A 15,308-nucleotide genomic window follows, 5' to 3' on the forward strand; every position below is an offset into this window, starting at 1 on the left:
TCCAACCTAGTAGTGGAGGACATCCTTTGAGGTTCAGTTATGATTAAGTTAACTACTATTACCTATAGCTTTTGCCAAAGAAGCATCAGGTTGGGACAATACCTTTTAGCCTACAGCATTTACTCTTCTGGGTGAGATGTATTAACATCTCCTAATAAGTCCTAATGCCAGAAAAGACCTACAAAGTCATGGATTATGTTTTTTATTCCTCCTCCCTCCCCCCTTCTCAAAATTCTACTCATTATAGTTCTTCAATCATTTTCATCTCATTATTTGTGACCCCATTTGGGGTTTTCTTGACAAAAATACTGGAATGGTTAGCCATTTCCTTCTCCAGCTCATTTTATAAGTACGGAAACTGAGTCAAACAGAGTAACAGCTAGTAAGTGTCTGAGGCCAGATTTGAACTCTGGAAGATGAGTGTTTTTGACTCCAGGCCCTATACTTATCTCCTGTGCCACCTGGCTGCCCCTACTTATTATTATCATCCTCCTCCAAAAGAGGAGTTGATATGATGTATTGAAAAATATGTTTGACCAGGAATCAAGAGTCCTAGCTTGGTTACTAGACATATGACCTTAAAAATGTCATTTAATTTGCTTGGTTCTTCATCTATAAGAAAGAGATTGAATTTGATGATCTCAAAGGCCTTTTTCAGGTCTCACATTCTATGATTCTATGTATTAATTGACCAAATAGCATTGAGTTTTCCAATCAACCCATCAGAAACTCCAGGCTGTCATGTCGATTACCTTTTGGAAAACCCAGCCCCAATACCTCTTGTATGTTTATCAAATTGAACTGACTTCACGACCCAGTGAAATAAGATTCTTCTTTTGATATATCTAGATCCTCATTAATGCAAATAATGAACTATGTGAAGAAACTGAATTCACACTGAGTATTGGGCTAGATTTTACATTAGGCCATATTTTACATAATTATAATTCTTAAGTGTGCAAATTCAAATTCTTCAGCCCACTTAGGGGGATTCATCATTTGCCCAACAGAGGACTTAGCTGTATTGGTTTGTTAATTTCTTTGATTTGTCCATATTGAAGATTTAGTTTAGGTTATAAATCAGACATTTCGTGGACTTCAGGGATAGCTGGACACTTTCAAATATAAACATCCAAAGAAGAAGGTGGGAAAAATCTAGACAATTATTTTAGAAGGTGCACTGGAATCCTTTATGCGACTAATATTACATAAATGTCAAGGATCCTGAGTAATATGCCCCAAAAGACTAGAGAAGGAATTGTGGTTCCAATTTCTTCACCTTTGTGTCTCTAAAGTATGGTAATAGAAATGAGGAGGGAAGGAGGGAAGACAGACACTATTAGCAATACATAGCATCTGTTTTGAAATGGAGCTATTATATTATTTTGACATTATCTTTCCGATTTCATATGAAAGGTTACTTGGGTGTCCAAGTGCTAAATTTTCATATCTGATTCTAGTATAAGCTGAGCCTCTGGAACACTGAATTTACACTGAGTTAATGCAGATTTCTAGTTTCCATAGCAGCAAATCTGCTTGTGCCTAATAAGCGAAAACTAGAGCAAGCAACTGCTCCTTGCTTCTCTTTTTTTTTTTTTAAGACCTAGGTCTCTTTATTATTTTTAAGAGCAAAAATGCCAGGCCTGGGGTGATCACTTCCTCCTCTCTCAGAAAAAAAAAATCTGTTAAATGAGCCTGGCCAGTTTCAGAGGAAGTAGTAATAGGCCATATTAGTAGGCTGGGAGCTTGGTGTTTAATCCTGTTTTCCTAATTAAATGGTAAAAGACTTTTTATAAGCTATAGAGAGGTTAGTTTTCTCTCCTCCAGGGTTATGGTGATGAACAGTTTGTTTGGGGTATACAGTAATGAATATTTTGATTGTTTGCTGATGAGTTGGCGTTTGTATTGCCTGGCACAGTGCCTGGTACCTGTTACAGTTGCTTTTAGTCTTTTATCAGAAGGGACAATGTGGTCTCTTCCTCATTTTTCCTTTCCCCCCTCCCCCCGTTTCCCCTCATCACCCTCCAAACTCACACCTCTCCGCTAAAGCATCTTTTTGTAGCAAAGGAAGAACCAATGATGTCCATCATCCATTTGACTACAGGGAGAAAAGGCATGGACATCTTTTCTTATAGAATCCACCCACTTCTTTGGCTTAAGCTTTAAAAGGGACAAAGCCAGCTGTGAGATATACTGTAAGGGAAGACAGCAAGTGCGGAAATAAAACTGGAAGTTACTGGACTCTTTAGGCTGGAGATGACTTAAGGGGTACATGATGGCTATCATTAATTAAGAGGGTGAGCAGTTAGGTTTGTTCTGCTTAGTCTCCAAGGACAGACCTTAGGAGCAGTCAGTGCCATTGCAAAGAGTAAATTCTAACTCCGTGCAAGAACTTCCCAACTTTCTAATTAGAGCTATTCAAACATGGAGCAAAAGGTCTTCTTGGGAAGTAGTGGGTTTCCCCTCACTAGAGATCTACAGGCAATGAGACAACAGGTCTCGAGAGGGATGTTTTCATTATAAGTGTAAGTTATACTAAATGACAATGAATTCCCTACCAACTCTGAGATTCTGGGATTCTGGGAAATTGGTGAGCCTTAAGAGGAAGGCAGCTAGGTGACATAGTAGATAGAGTACCTGGGCCTAAAGTCAAGAAGATTCATCTTCCTGAGAGTTCAAATCTTGCCCCAGCTGTGGATACCTGGGCAAGTCACTTAACTCTATTTGCCTCAGTTTTCTCATCTGTAAAATAAGCTAGAGGAGGAAATGGTAAACCACTACAGCATTTTTACTAAGAAAACCCCAAATGGGTTCACAAAGAATCAGGCACAAGTGAATGAAGAAAAGGAGCAAGTTCACCAAATCAGATTGCCTTCCCTCATAATGAGGCCCTTAGATGGCACAATGGATAGAGTCCTGCAAGTCACTTAATTATTCTGTGCCTCAGTTTCCTCATCTGCAAAATAGGGATAACAATATCCCATAGCTCCCAGAGTTGTTGTGAGGTTCAAATGAGTTGTTGCTGTTCAGGCGTTTTCAGTTGCATCCAACCCATTTGGGGTTTTCCTGACAAAGATACCAAAGTGTTTTGTCATTTCTTTTTCCAGCTCATTTTGCAGATGAGGAAACTGAGGCAAACAGGCTTAAGTGACTTATCTAGGGTCACACCAGTAAGTATCTGGGGCCAGATTTGAACTTGGGAAGATGAGGCTTCCTGACTCGAGGCTCAGCATATGTAAAGTACTTTGCAAATGTTAAAATGCTATATAAATGTTAGTTATAATGATGATGAAAACAATAGCAAACTTTTATAATCAATAGAGATGTTTTATTTAATTAGCCAGTACAACCACAGAAACTATTAGATTCATACATTAATTTGGAAGAGTGACTTTATGCAAACACCAGGAAAAAACCAAAACGGTGTTGCCAGCAGAGCTCCAGTATTATAAACATCACCGTTAGACCACCGGTTTGTAATCCAGATCCATTTTATTGTTCAGTTTTTAATGATTCGTTTATATGTGTGTGTGTGTGTGTGTGTGTGTGTGTGTGTGTGTGTGGTTTTGGTGGACTGTCAGAAAGAATGTAGGGGTCCAGAAGAAGAAGCAGAAGATGCAGACTGGATGTGGGGGAGGATTTGGGAAGAGTGCCCTGTGACCCATCCAGAAGCAGGGGGAAATCAATAATGTAGCATAATAAGACCAGAAGGATCTGAGACAGAATCAGCTTATGGGACTACAGAACTAGGGGGGTAGGAAAGACTTTGGACAAAGGGGAGCTTGAATTACCAAGTAGTCTGCCAAAAACACCTCACAAAAAGAAACTCAATAGCATACCAAGACCAAGGGAAATGAAAACACACAGAAGGGCTGAAAATTCTGATCCCAAGAGGATCAACATTTCCTAGTGGTTTGTTCTGTGTAAGTCACTTCTCCTTCAAGCTGTCAACTAATCAATGTATAAAATGAGTACACTAATAATGACATACCCTATTGGGTTTGGTATAGAAAACAGCCAATGAAAATCATTGTAAAGAGACTAGTTAATTATAAAGTGCTATTTTATTTAGGAAGTGTGGCTTAGTGGGTCAAGGGTTGCTGGCCTGGGAATTTAGAAAAACCTGAGTTAAATCCCACCTTAGACACATACTTGTTTGTGTGGCACCCTGGTGAAGTCACTTAATTACTTTAAGTAATTACTGATTACTTCCCGTATGTATATATTGGAAGTACAGAGTTATTTATATGCTTTTTCCCCCTTTAGAATGCATAGCCCTTGAGAGGAGGGGCAATTTTCTGCCCTTTTATATTACCAGCATATAAAGGAGGGAAGGATAGAATAAACATTTACTAATCACCTACTATTTGCCAGGCATCATGCTAAGTACTTCATGAAGATGATATCATTTGATCCTCAAAATAACCCAGTGAGGCAGGTACTATGACTATCCCTATTCTACAGTTGAGGAGATTGATACAGACAGAGGTTAAGTGAGTTGCCCAGGGTCATGCCTAGCATTGGTTAAGATTTGATTTGAACTCGGGTCTTCCTGACTCCAGAATCAGTCCCCCAATGACTGACTGACTATTCATTGTCCTGGAACCTCTTTAAGACAGGACATTTTCCTTTTTAAATAATTTAACTTTTTTTTCCAATTAAAAATTTATTTCTCTCTCTCCTACCTTTACCCCACTGAAAAAAGCAGGGGAGGGGAGAAGATAAAACACTAGTAACACATATGTACAATAAAGCAAAACAAATCCCTGCATTGTCCAAAAAATAAAACAAAATCTATATCTCAGTCTGCTCCCTCAATATATCACCTCTCTGTTAGGAGTTGATTAGAACGTTTGCTCATTGGTACTTTGGAATCACAGTTGATCATTTCATTAACAAAAGTTCTTAATTCATTCGAATTCATATATCTTTGTAGAGTTGTTATTATATAAATTTTCTGATTTCTGCCCACTTCATTCTGTTTCATTTCATACCTTTCTCTGAAATAGACCCTGTCATCATTTCTCATGGAGCAATAATATTCTATTATATTCATAAGTTATAATTTGTTCAACCATTCTCCAATTGATAGGCACCTCCTTAGATTCCAGTTCTTTGTCAATACAAAAAGGTCTGCTACAAATATTTTTGTGCATTTGGGGCCCTTTCTTCTCTCTCTTCAGTCTCTTTAGTTACCAAAGGAGTCCATTGTGACATCTTTTTCTTGAAAAACCTTTACCTTCTATCTCAGAATCAATACTGTGTATTGGTTCCAAGGTAAAAGAGAGGTAAGGGATTAGGTGACTTGCATGCGATCACCTAATTAGGAAATGTCTGAAGCCAGTTTTGAATCCAGGACCTCCATCTCCAGGCCTGGCTGTCTATCTACTGAGCCACCTACCTGCCCCTATTGTGACATTTTGAGGTAGGCTTTGTAGATCTGTTTATTTTTCTATTTATTTTTTATTACAGACCTAATAAAGGTATCACTGGATTGATGTATTATACACAGTTTAGTGATTGTGGAAGAGGAATCAAAGAACATTGAGACTGGGATCAAAACACTTGGGTTCAACTCAGACCTGTCACTTAATAGCAATGTGACTGGGCAAATCAATTAACTTCTCTTTCTGAATTATGGATCCATCTTTAACTTACAACATACCTGTCTCTCTCTCTCTCACCTGCCAGGGTGAGATGTTGGTAATTAACCCCAAAACTTGTTGGGGAGAGAGACAGACAGACAGACAGAGACAGAGAGACAGACAGAGACAGAGAGAGACAGGCAGACAGAGAGAGAGAGAGAGAGAGAGAGAGAGAGAGAGAGAGAGAGAGAGAGCACACTTTATTTCAATATAATTGGGTTTTCCAAAGTCACTTATTTTATTTTATGCATTTAAAAATGTTGTTTTGAAAAGGGGTCCATAACATTTTGCCAGACTTCCAAAAGAAGGTTAAGATCCCTCTACTGTAACCTAGTAAGTGATATGTAGAAGTAGGCAACAACCATTGCACTCTGCATTGGTTAAGGGAATTTCTTCAGCAGGAGCTCCCTGCCCCAATGAGGTCATACATCAGGACTTAACAAATTAAAATGTTTAGTCCTCCTAGATGGTTACAAATTTGATCCTCAAAGTCCTCTGACATTGCTAATCAATTGAAAATGGTTTACTCATGCCCCTCTTGGGTTTGTTTTTTTCATATATTTCAGGAATAGAACTTTGTCCTCCTGGACATCGATTCATGATCACAATGGTGGCAAGCTTCATAGCTATGGCAGGGCAGTTCCTTATGCCAGGCTTGGCGGCCCTCTGCAGGGATTGGCAAGTCCTCCAGGCTCTCATCATCTGCCCTTTTCTCCTGATGCTTCTCTACTGGTCGTAAGTATTCATTTCACTCTTTCTAGAGAACAATACCAAATTCTTTTGGGGTTAGGGGAAGGAGGATTAAATGACTAGATTTACTTCTGGCTTGGAGATGAGTTTATCAATTAATATTTAATATCAACTCAATTTAATATACATTTATTAAGTGCCTCCTGTGTGGCAGGCACTCAACACACATTTATTGAGTGCCCACCATTTGCCATGGGGTATAGACAACAACAGTAATATAGTACAACGTAATAGTGTTAAAAATGCAAATGGGGCCATTAAACCCTATATATAGATCCTTACAAATCTGCATATCGACTTAGAAAACTACATATTAATATTATCTATTTTCTGTTATATTTGTATTTATTTTGTTAAATATTGCCCAATTCAATTGAATCTGATTTGACTACACTGGAGAGTATTGTGGGCTGCATGTTTTGACACCTCTAGTATAAGACATTTTTCTTGCCCTCAAGGAGATTACAATTTCTTGGTTGTTGTTTTTTTAACCCTAACCTTCCATCTTAGAATCAATGTTATGTATTGGTTCCAGAGCAAAAGAGCCTTGGCTAGGCAATGGGGGTTAAATGACTTGCCTAGGGTCACACAGCTAGGAAGTGTCTGAGGCCAAATTTGAACCCAGGACCTCCTGCCTCTAGACCTGGCTTTCAATCCACCAAGTTCCCCAAATGGCCCAAGTTTACTGTCTCTTACCCATTTCTACATTTTCCTGTTGACAGTTTCAAGGCAATTCAAATGTTTGGGGGGGAGGGAATCATAGATGACAAAGAATCAGTTTTTGATGGGGGAAAAAGTCTTTTTAGCCACTAGATGGGTCCACTCTGATGTCATGAGCTGGGTTTTGTGGAGACTGTTTACTTTTTCTGTTTATTTTTTATTACCTATTATTTCATTCATGCATATACTTTCACTCTGTGACCTGCTATTTTTGTTTCATTTTGATTCCACTTACCTCTTTCAGTGAAGTGAAGTAGGAAATAGTGCTTGAGAGGAAAAAAAATTACCTCATCCTTTTCTTATTCTCCTTATTCTCCATCCCCATTGCCTTTACCTCCCCTTTTCTTCTATTGAGCATTTGATTCTACTTTTTAACCACTAATGTTAAAAAATCTCCAAAGGATGCCTCTCCTTTATTTGTTGGAGATGACAGGCTCTCTTTTCAAAAAATGAAGGGTCTAAAAGAGAGAAGGACAAGCTTTTATTTCCTTTTATTTAGCACTACTAGATTTTGTTTTTAAATCATTGGATGAACTAGAAAAGGAAATAATGGTAAGCCAGAGCAGCGATGTTTTTTCCTCAAGAGCCTGAATCTTGCTTACTGTATAATGAGCAACCTCAGCAACAGTGGGAATCCAGTAATAGCATATGGGGGGGGGGGGCCAGAATGGGCCACCAGCTGGGGTGGTTGTTCAGCAGCAGCTGCTGCTAATGTGTTCTAATCTCCTTGCCCCCCATCTTTGCCCCCTTTCCCTATGGACCAGAAAACTGTGCTATGTCTGGACCATTCTCTCCTGGACTTTGCATGTTCCTCCTCACATTCTACTAGGTGTTACTCTTCCTTAAGTAGGATGAATTCTTGACTATCTATCTATCTATAGATACATATATGTATATATGTATGTATAAAAATATATATGTATATATTTATGTATTAAAACCCTTACCTCCTATCTTAGAATCAGTACTAAGTATTGATTCCAAGGCTGAAGAGTGGTAAGGGGTAAGCATTGGGGGTTAAGTGACTTTCCCAGGGTCACACATTCGAATCCAAGATCTCTGAACTCCAGGCCTACACCTCTGTCCACTGAGCCTCTTAGCTGCCCCCATACAATATTTTTCCAACTTTCACATTGATAAAATTTATCCCTATTTACATTTCTCATGCCTTGCTTTTAGATACACACAAGTGCAACACACAGACATGTATATACACACTCACTTTGGTTGGAGGGTGTATGAAGAGGTCAGATCCAGGTTCAGCTAAGGGTTAAGAAGGCAATCAGATAGAAAGAGAAGAGAAGGGAAGGGAAGAATGACCTAAATGGAGTGGCAAATACCAGTACCAATTTCTCCATTATCTAAGTGACTATAACTCTGCCTGCTCCTGCAGTACAGACTCTATTTGCTTTGTTCTACTCACATTTATAATACATCAAGCCCCGACCTGATCTACCTCAGAACAAGGGGTTAATAGAAATCATTTTTTCCTGGTAACTTGAAAAATGTCTGCCTTTGCAACATAAGAATAAGAGTTAGAAAGGATATTAGAAGTCATCTCATTTTACAGAGGAGAAAACTGAGACCTCAAGAGTCTAAGTGATTCGTCCAAAGTCAAGAGCAAAGGATATCATTGCATCCACTTCTTTTTCCAACCTACCCAATATATTTATTCTTTCAGTCTCCAGGAACCAATAATGAGGCTTACAAATAGCTTTGTGGTTGTCTACAAGGTATACATAAACCACTTGTGGTTGCTGTCTATTTTGAGGGAAGTAATGTGTATTCAAGATGGAGATATGACATGCTCTCTATCTGCATATGTATGTAGCTAGCTAGCTAGCTATTGTTATGCTATCCAAAATGAATTGTTAACACAATCCCTAAGTGGACCAGAAACCAGTCTTTATTGCCTGGTGGACCTTGATGGGCCACCTTGTTTCCATCAGTAAACCTACCTAAATTTGGAAGTAATGGGAATGAGACTTAAGTGATCCACCCTAGTTTGCTCTAAGTGAATCAGTCAGCTTGTCAGATTAAGAGCTCAGCAATATGTGCCTTAACCTGGCCTGTACTTCACGCCCCTGAGCCTCCTACTCTTCACCCTAGAGGAATGTTTGTTCTTTGCTTTCTCATCTTTAAAATGTCAGTGACCCACCAGATGGATATTCCTTCAGATTGAAGCTTTTACTTAATTTCTTGAAATATTCATGGCTCATCAATGTGGGACCTTCATCAATGTTTCATAAAATATCATGGTTAAAATATTTGTTATCACGGGGCTCACCTTCTCATTTCAAGCCTCTTTGTGCTCAAGCTAAGCCAATCATTGGACAGTCCGTCACCGGGAGAGTGGCCAAAGTCTTTTCAGTTTGGTGACGACCTACCAAATCTTTGCTCCACTGGCAGAGCCCACAAGAACCCAGGATTGCTGCCACACCGAAATGAGACATTGGCATATTCAAATAACATTTTATAAAATTTTTAAACCCCTTTCAAGTATAAGAACGCTTCTTTAGTGGTGCAAATTGTGTTGACATAAATATCGCTTACTGGAAAAGGAGTGGACACAGCATGCTAGAGAACAAGAGTGAACAGTTTCTGAACTAGCTATAAATGACTAGTTATCCAGCTTCAAGAGGCTTGGTAACTAATAGAACAGTTGACTTTTAAAACTACAGAGTCCTCCTTTCTCTTCATTTTTTCTAATGGCCATCCTTCTTTCCATTTGCTACAATTAGCATTTTCTCATTCCTAAAGGCTTCTGTGGTATTTAATGGTACAAAGTGGCCTCCTAGAGAGGCTATGGAGTACCAACTGACACAGCCAACTGTTGGTGGCAAAATATTGAGAGCGTATGGCCTCCATTTAATCAACAAGTATTCATTGCATACCCATGGTGCCCAGCAGTATACCTGGTACTCCAAGTGCAGATTAAAAAACACATACACACACAGATACGGGCTCTGCCCTAAAAAAATGCTTACGATCAAAGCCAGAGATAATAAGAGTTCCCATTCTCTAACTACTTAAGGTTTAAAAAAATTTTTTTCCACCCAAAAGTTCTGAGAGACAACTTTATCTTTATTATCCCATTATCCCAGTTTTATAGGTGAGGAAATTGAGCTTCACACATGGCAAGTGGCTTGCCCATGGTCACACACTAAACAAAAGCTGATATGTGAATTCAGATCTCTGGATTCTGGGGCTAGTATGATTTCCATTTTAGCACACAGGCAACCAACCAATAAGCAGAATCATAAGAATGCAAAGAGTAGCAAGGGAGGTGGTTTGCCCCCTTCTGCATCAAAGACTTGGCAGTGGAAGGTCAGAAGACAGGCTCATTTTGTTTTAAAGTAGGTAGTGAAATAATGATACTGGAGAGGAGCGTACAGGAAGAATAGGGGTAAAGGGTGGAGGGCTTTGAAGATAGCAGTCCCAAGTTTCTAAATGTGCCCAAAGGTAATGAAAATCTACTAGAGAGAGCAGGGTAGCAGAGTAGAAAATAGCATCCGTTTCAGTGTTTTGAATGTTTTGGAGTGGAAACAGGGTAAGGATTTGAAATCCAAGCAGAAAAAGGTTACAGTAATATGGGTGCAAAATGTCCAGGGATTTGTGAGTGGGTGCAGAAAGCAATGGGTGGGTCCTACTGGTGTTTTTAGAGCAGGTTTGCAGAATGCATGGTTTCCTTAGCAACAAATTCTGTCAAGAAATTTGCTGAGTTCAGTCTATGGTATCGATGAAATAATAGAAGCAGCTAGGGAAATTGATGTTTCATACTTAAGGTGTGTTGGCCTCAGTTCCAAAAAGAAGGTGGGATGTTGGAAACAGAGCAGCCTATTTCAATATTTGCCTGTTGTCTCCATCTCCTTTGTTCAAAGAGGATGCAGACATCCTTGCCGGTGGCTTGGTATCACCATATGCCTTATAGTGTTTAATATAGCTACTCAGCTAAGTTAATAAGAACAGAGGAGAAAAGAAAGAAGACATGGTAAACAAGTATTTTTCAACTAGGCTTGAAAATAAACCAGAGATGGATACTCAGACTCTAAAGCCAAATACTTCTACTTGCATTTTAGCATATTGGGTGGCTTTGTTCTCTCATATTACATCTATATTTATTTTGGTTTGGGAGGAAGCCAAAGCGTTTCCAACATGCAAATTTAGAAGCAAGTCATCATAACGAGATTCTTGGCCAGGAAAGGAATTTTTTTTGCATTATATAAAAGATTCCTTTAGGGTCAGAGAAAATTGGAGAAGTATCTATGACCCCATCATGTTGCTAGGAGAGAAAAGAGGTGAAAAAGGAGGTTAATGAAATGCCTTGGGAGACAGTAAAGAGCTCACAGAATGGAATCAATCAACAAGCTTTTATTAAGCACCTACTATATATCGGGCACCGTCAGGAGCAAGAGATACAAGTAGAAAAGTAAAATAATCCCTGATCTCAAAGTGGACAATATGTATGTATATACGTAAGTGTAGCACAAGCTCTCCCAACTCCACTCATACTATCAGGTTAAATCACCGGAGAGTGGCTACTGTTTCTTCCTTCAAACTCTAGGAGTAACTCAAGTTGAGTGTTTTCTAATTCTGTTATTCCATGAATCTTCTTCTGGCATGAAGCTCTTGAAATCATCTAACCAGTTAACATCTCCCCAATATCAGTTAACACCAGTTCACTTTTATAAGGGATATTTACCTAGAAGAGAGAGCAAGGAGCAAAGTGAAAACTGGGATGCACATTCTTCCCTCGCATACTTCCTCCATCCCAGAGGAGATGGAGGAATTTCAAAGAGATAGCAACAGTATTTCCCTGGGATAAGGAGGGGTGACCACTATGCTCTGGGAGTCCTTTTCTCCCTCCAAGGAGTGCGTGATAAGTTCACTCTGGGGCAAGGTGTCTCAGCCACTGGCCGAATCACCCCTTTACTTCATAGAACACAGCGTGTCACCTGCTGTGTCAGTTCACTCTTGGCCTCAATCAAGTAGGTTGCTCAGCTGCTTTTTGTCTTCTTACTAGACTTGACTGCTGTGGCCACCAGCAGACTCTGTTTTAGACTCTTGTGGATGGACCTCTAAGAAGAGCCTTTCCAGCTTTTCTGTCAGAAATTTGTCTGTTATTCACCTAAGATCAAGAAAGAATAAATACAAAGAGATTAAAAAAAAAAACCAGAGGCACCATGCATTCATGTACTTTTGTGGCTGGGTGGGGAGATAAGGAAGCCACCACTGCTACTGATCTCTCTCCTCTCCCCCAGAAACCCACAGCATTTCTCCTTCCTTACTTGGAAGCTACTAAGGAAGAGATCAAGAGTCTGTCCACTGGAACCCTTTGTATGCATTCAGTTTCAGCACAGCAGCCAGTTAAAAGGCTTTTCATCACTACATAGTAAAATCAGGCAGAGGATACCTTTGAGAGCTCTGAAATGGGAGCAGGAGCTGTCCGTTACACATTCCGACTCACCAAGCCTCCACGTGAGCTGGTAACAGGCAGAGCATATTACACATGTTCTAAGGACCGGACTGGTCCTTCATTGCTCAGCCTCCCCCCATCCCATCCCTCATTACACAATCAGGGAAGAGCAAAGAGCGAGAGAATAAGCATTGATGTAGTGCAGTCATCCTGTACAAAAACTCAGACCAATTAGGGGATCAGCAAGTAAAGTGAGGCATTTTTTCAGGGTTGAGGAATTGTAATTTGGGACAGTACCTGCCTTTTCAGGCAGAGATGCCCAGGGCAGGAGGAAAGGGGATTCTTGTAGGTTAGAGTCATGGGAAACAGAAGAAGGGCATATAGTCAGCATGTATAGAACAGCCAAACCGCAGGTACGGAGTACTACAAAAGTGCCTTATGATTATCTCTGTCCAGGATTAGGGTGGTTAGAGACTGCTGGGTCTGCTTAGGGGCAGTTAGAAACTTTTTTTTTAAACCCTTACCTTCCGTCTTGAAATCAGTACTGGTTCCAAGGCAGAAGAGTGGTACGGGCTAGGCGATGGGAGTTAAGTGACTTGCCCAGGGTCACAAAGCTAGAAAGTATCTGAGGCCAGATTTGAACCTAGGATCTCCCATCTCTGGGCCTAACTCTCAATCGACTGAGCCACCTAGCTGCCCCCTCCAGTTAGAAACTATTAGTCAGAATAGGGTAAGGGCCCAGAGATTCCCAGGGATTCATAGCATCTACTATGTGTTAAGCACTTTACATATATTATATCATATATATAAATAATATATAAAAATATTTATTATAATAAATATAACTTAATATTACTAAACAAATCATCAATAAATATATAAATAATATACAAATTAAATTCGAGGTAGCTAAATACAAGGACAGCACCAATATTTGTGAGGATCAGGAAGGAATTCATGTAGAAAGCAGTACTTGAGCTATTTCTCGCTCGCTCTCTCTTTTTTTTTAACCCTTATCTTTTGTCTTAGAATCGATACCAGGTATTGGTTCCAAGGCAGAAGCACGCTAAGGGGTAGGCAGTTGGGGTTAAGTGACTTGCTCAGGGTCATACAGCTAGAACGCTCCAGAGGTCAGATTTTAACCTAAGATCTCCTGTCTCTAGGCCTGGCTCTCAGTCCTCTGAGCCACCCTTCTGCTCCACTTGAGCTATTTCTTGAAGGGACAGAGGAATACTTTGAGGTGGAGGTGAGGCAGGAATACATTTCAGGCATGGGGGAACATGTTAAAAAAAACTACCCAGAGGATAGAAGCCCTATTCTGTTTGCCTGGATACGATACAGGATTGAGGAATAAAGAGAGGAGTCAGGTAGAGGGCTAGGTGGCAGCCAGTGATTAATATGTTAGAGGGGAAGGTGTGACTTAGCCTAATGAATATTCAGGAACTGTCAACACTGTGCTAGAAAATTAGATTTTCTAAGGGACAGTGAGTTAGATGTTAGCAAAATCTTAAACATCGTATGCCACAAAATACAAACTAAGGATTCTAAGTCTATTTCAGTCTTTTGAAATTGTGAAAGGCATACTTCCCCCAAGAAGGGTCATATGCTTCTTGGTTTTGACATGTTTTTCATACCAAAATCTCAAAGAGGGCAAAAAGAGTGGTAGGGGGGAATAGGAAAGGGTCATCTTTACAAGGATGTGAGAGAGAGTCGGAAGAGAGATATTCTGGGCCAGGTCTGACTTCAGTCCATCCCCTGGTAGTTTAGGTTCAATATTGGAACAAAATGAGATGATTGTTCAAAAGGAGATTTATTTAGCCATATCAAAAGAAAGATATTCAACAAGAAGTAGGCATTGAGGACACCTTGAATTATTCAGCTGGATAGAGCTCCCTTCCCTTAATTGCCCCTCATGTTCCACCAACCAAGCATCAGAGGTTGCCTAAAGCTCTTTGGGGTTACTCTAAACTAGTGGTTCCCAAACTTTTTTGGCCTACCACCTCCTTTCCAGAAAAAATATTACTTAGCCCCCTGGAAATTAATTTTTTTTATTTTAATAGCAATTAATAGGAAAGATAAATGCACCTGTGGCCATCACCGCTTTCCTGGATCGCTGCAGCACCCACCAGGGGGCGGTAGCACCCACTTTGGGAATCACTGCTCTAAACAGAGATGATGAGAAAGTGATGTTAACAATCTGAACCTTTTCCCCCTAAGCCAATTAGGACTCATGGCCTTTGTTAAGAAAAAAAAAAAAACACTTACCTTCTGTCTGGGTGATTAAGGGCTAAGCAATGGGGGTTAAGTGACTTGCTTAGGGTCACATAGCTAGGAAATGCCTGAACCCAGGACCTCCTGTCTCTTAAGCTTGGCTTTCAATCTACTGAGCCATCTACCTGCTCCCAGCTCAATGCCTTTTAAGAAAAAACTAGCCTAATTTGCATGGGGGAAAGGTGAAGATGTCATTTCCACCATGCCAGGGATACCAGTTATGGGTATCAAGGGTGACTCCAACTTAGCAGTCTGAGGATTAGATGGTGCCATTGTTCCAGACAGCTGCAGGTAGAGTGGTAGGTCTGGAATCAAGAAGACCTGAGTTCATATCTGGCCCCATGTGACCTTGGGCAAGTTCTTTTCTTGAGTATCATTTGGACACATGGAATTTTAGGTTAAACAGTTGGCCTAGGCTGCTCATCAGTGAGGATGACACCTGATGACCAGTTAGCTACCACATTCATCAACCTTACTGCATGTCATAGAAGAGCCAGAATCCCCTC

General features: G+C 40.1%; 1 protein-coding gene across 3 annotated transcripts in view; it reads left to right on the forward strand.

Moving 5' to 3' along the window:
• The window catches only part of SLC22A23 (solute carrier family 22 member 23), a 274,005-nt gene that overhangs the window by 193,126 nt on the left and 65,571 nt on the right, over positions 1-15,308 (forward strand). For all 3 annotated transcript variants that reach the window (XM_044668041.1, XM_044668059.1, XM_044668049.1), the window contains exon 4: positions 6,212-6,380. In XM_044668041.1, the coding sequence (XP_044523976.1) occupies positions 6,212-6,380 (169 nt within the window). The remainder of the gene's footprint in view (positions 1-6,211; positions 6,381-15,308) is intronic.

This window comes from Gracilinanus agilis, chromosome 1 (assembly GCF_016433145.1).
Source record: "Gracilinanus agilis isolate LMUSP501 chromosome 1, AgileGrace, whole genome shotgun sequence".
Classification (NCBI taxonomy): Eukaryota; Metazoa; Chordata; class Mammalia; order Didelphimorphia; family Didelphidae; genus Gracilinanus; species Gracilinanus agilis.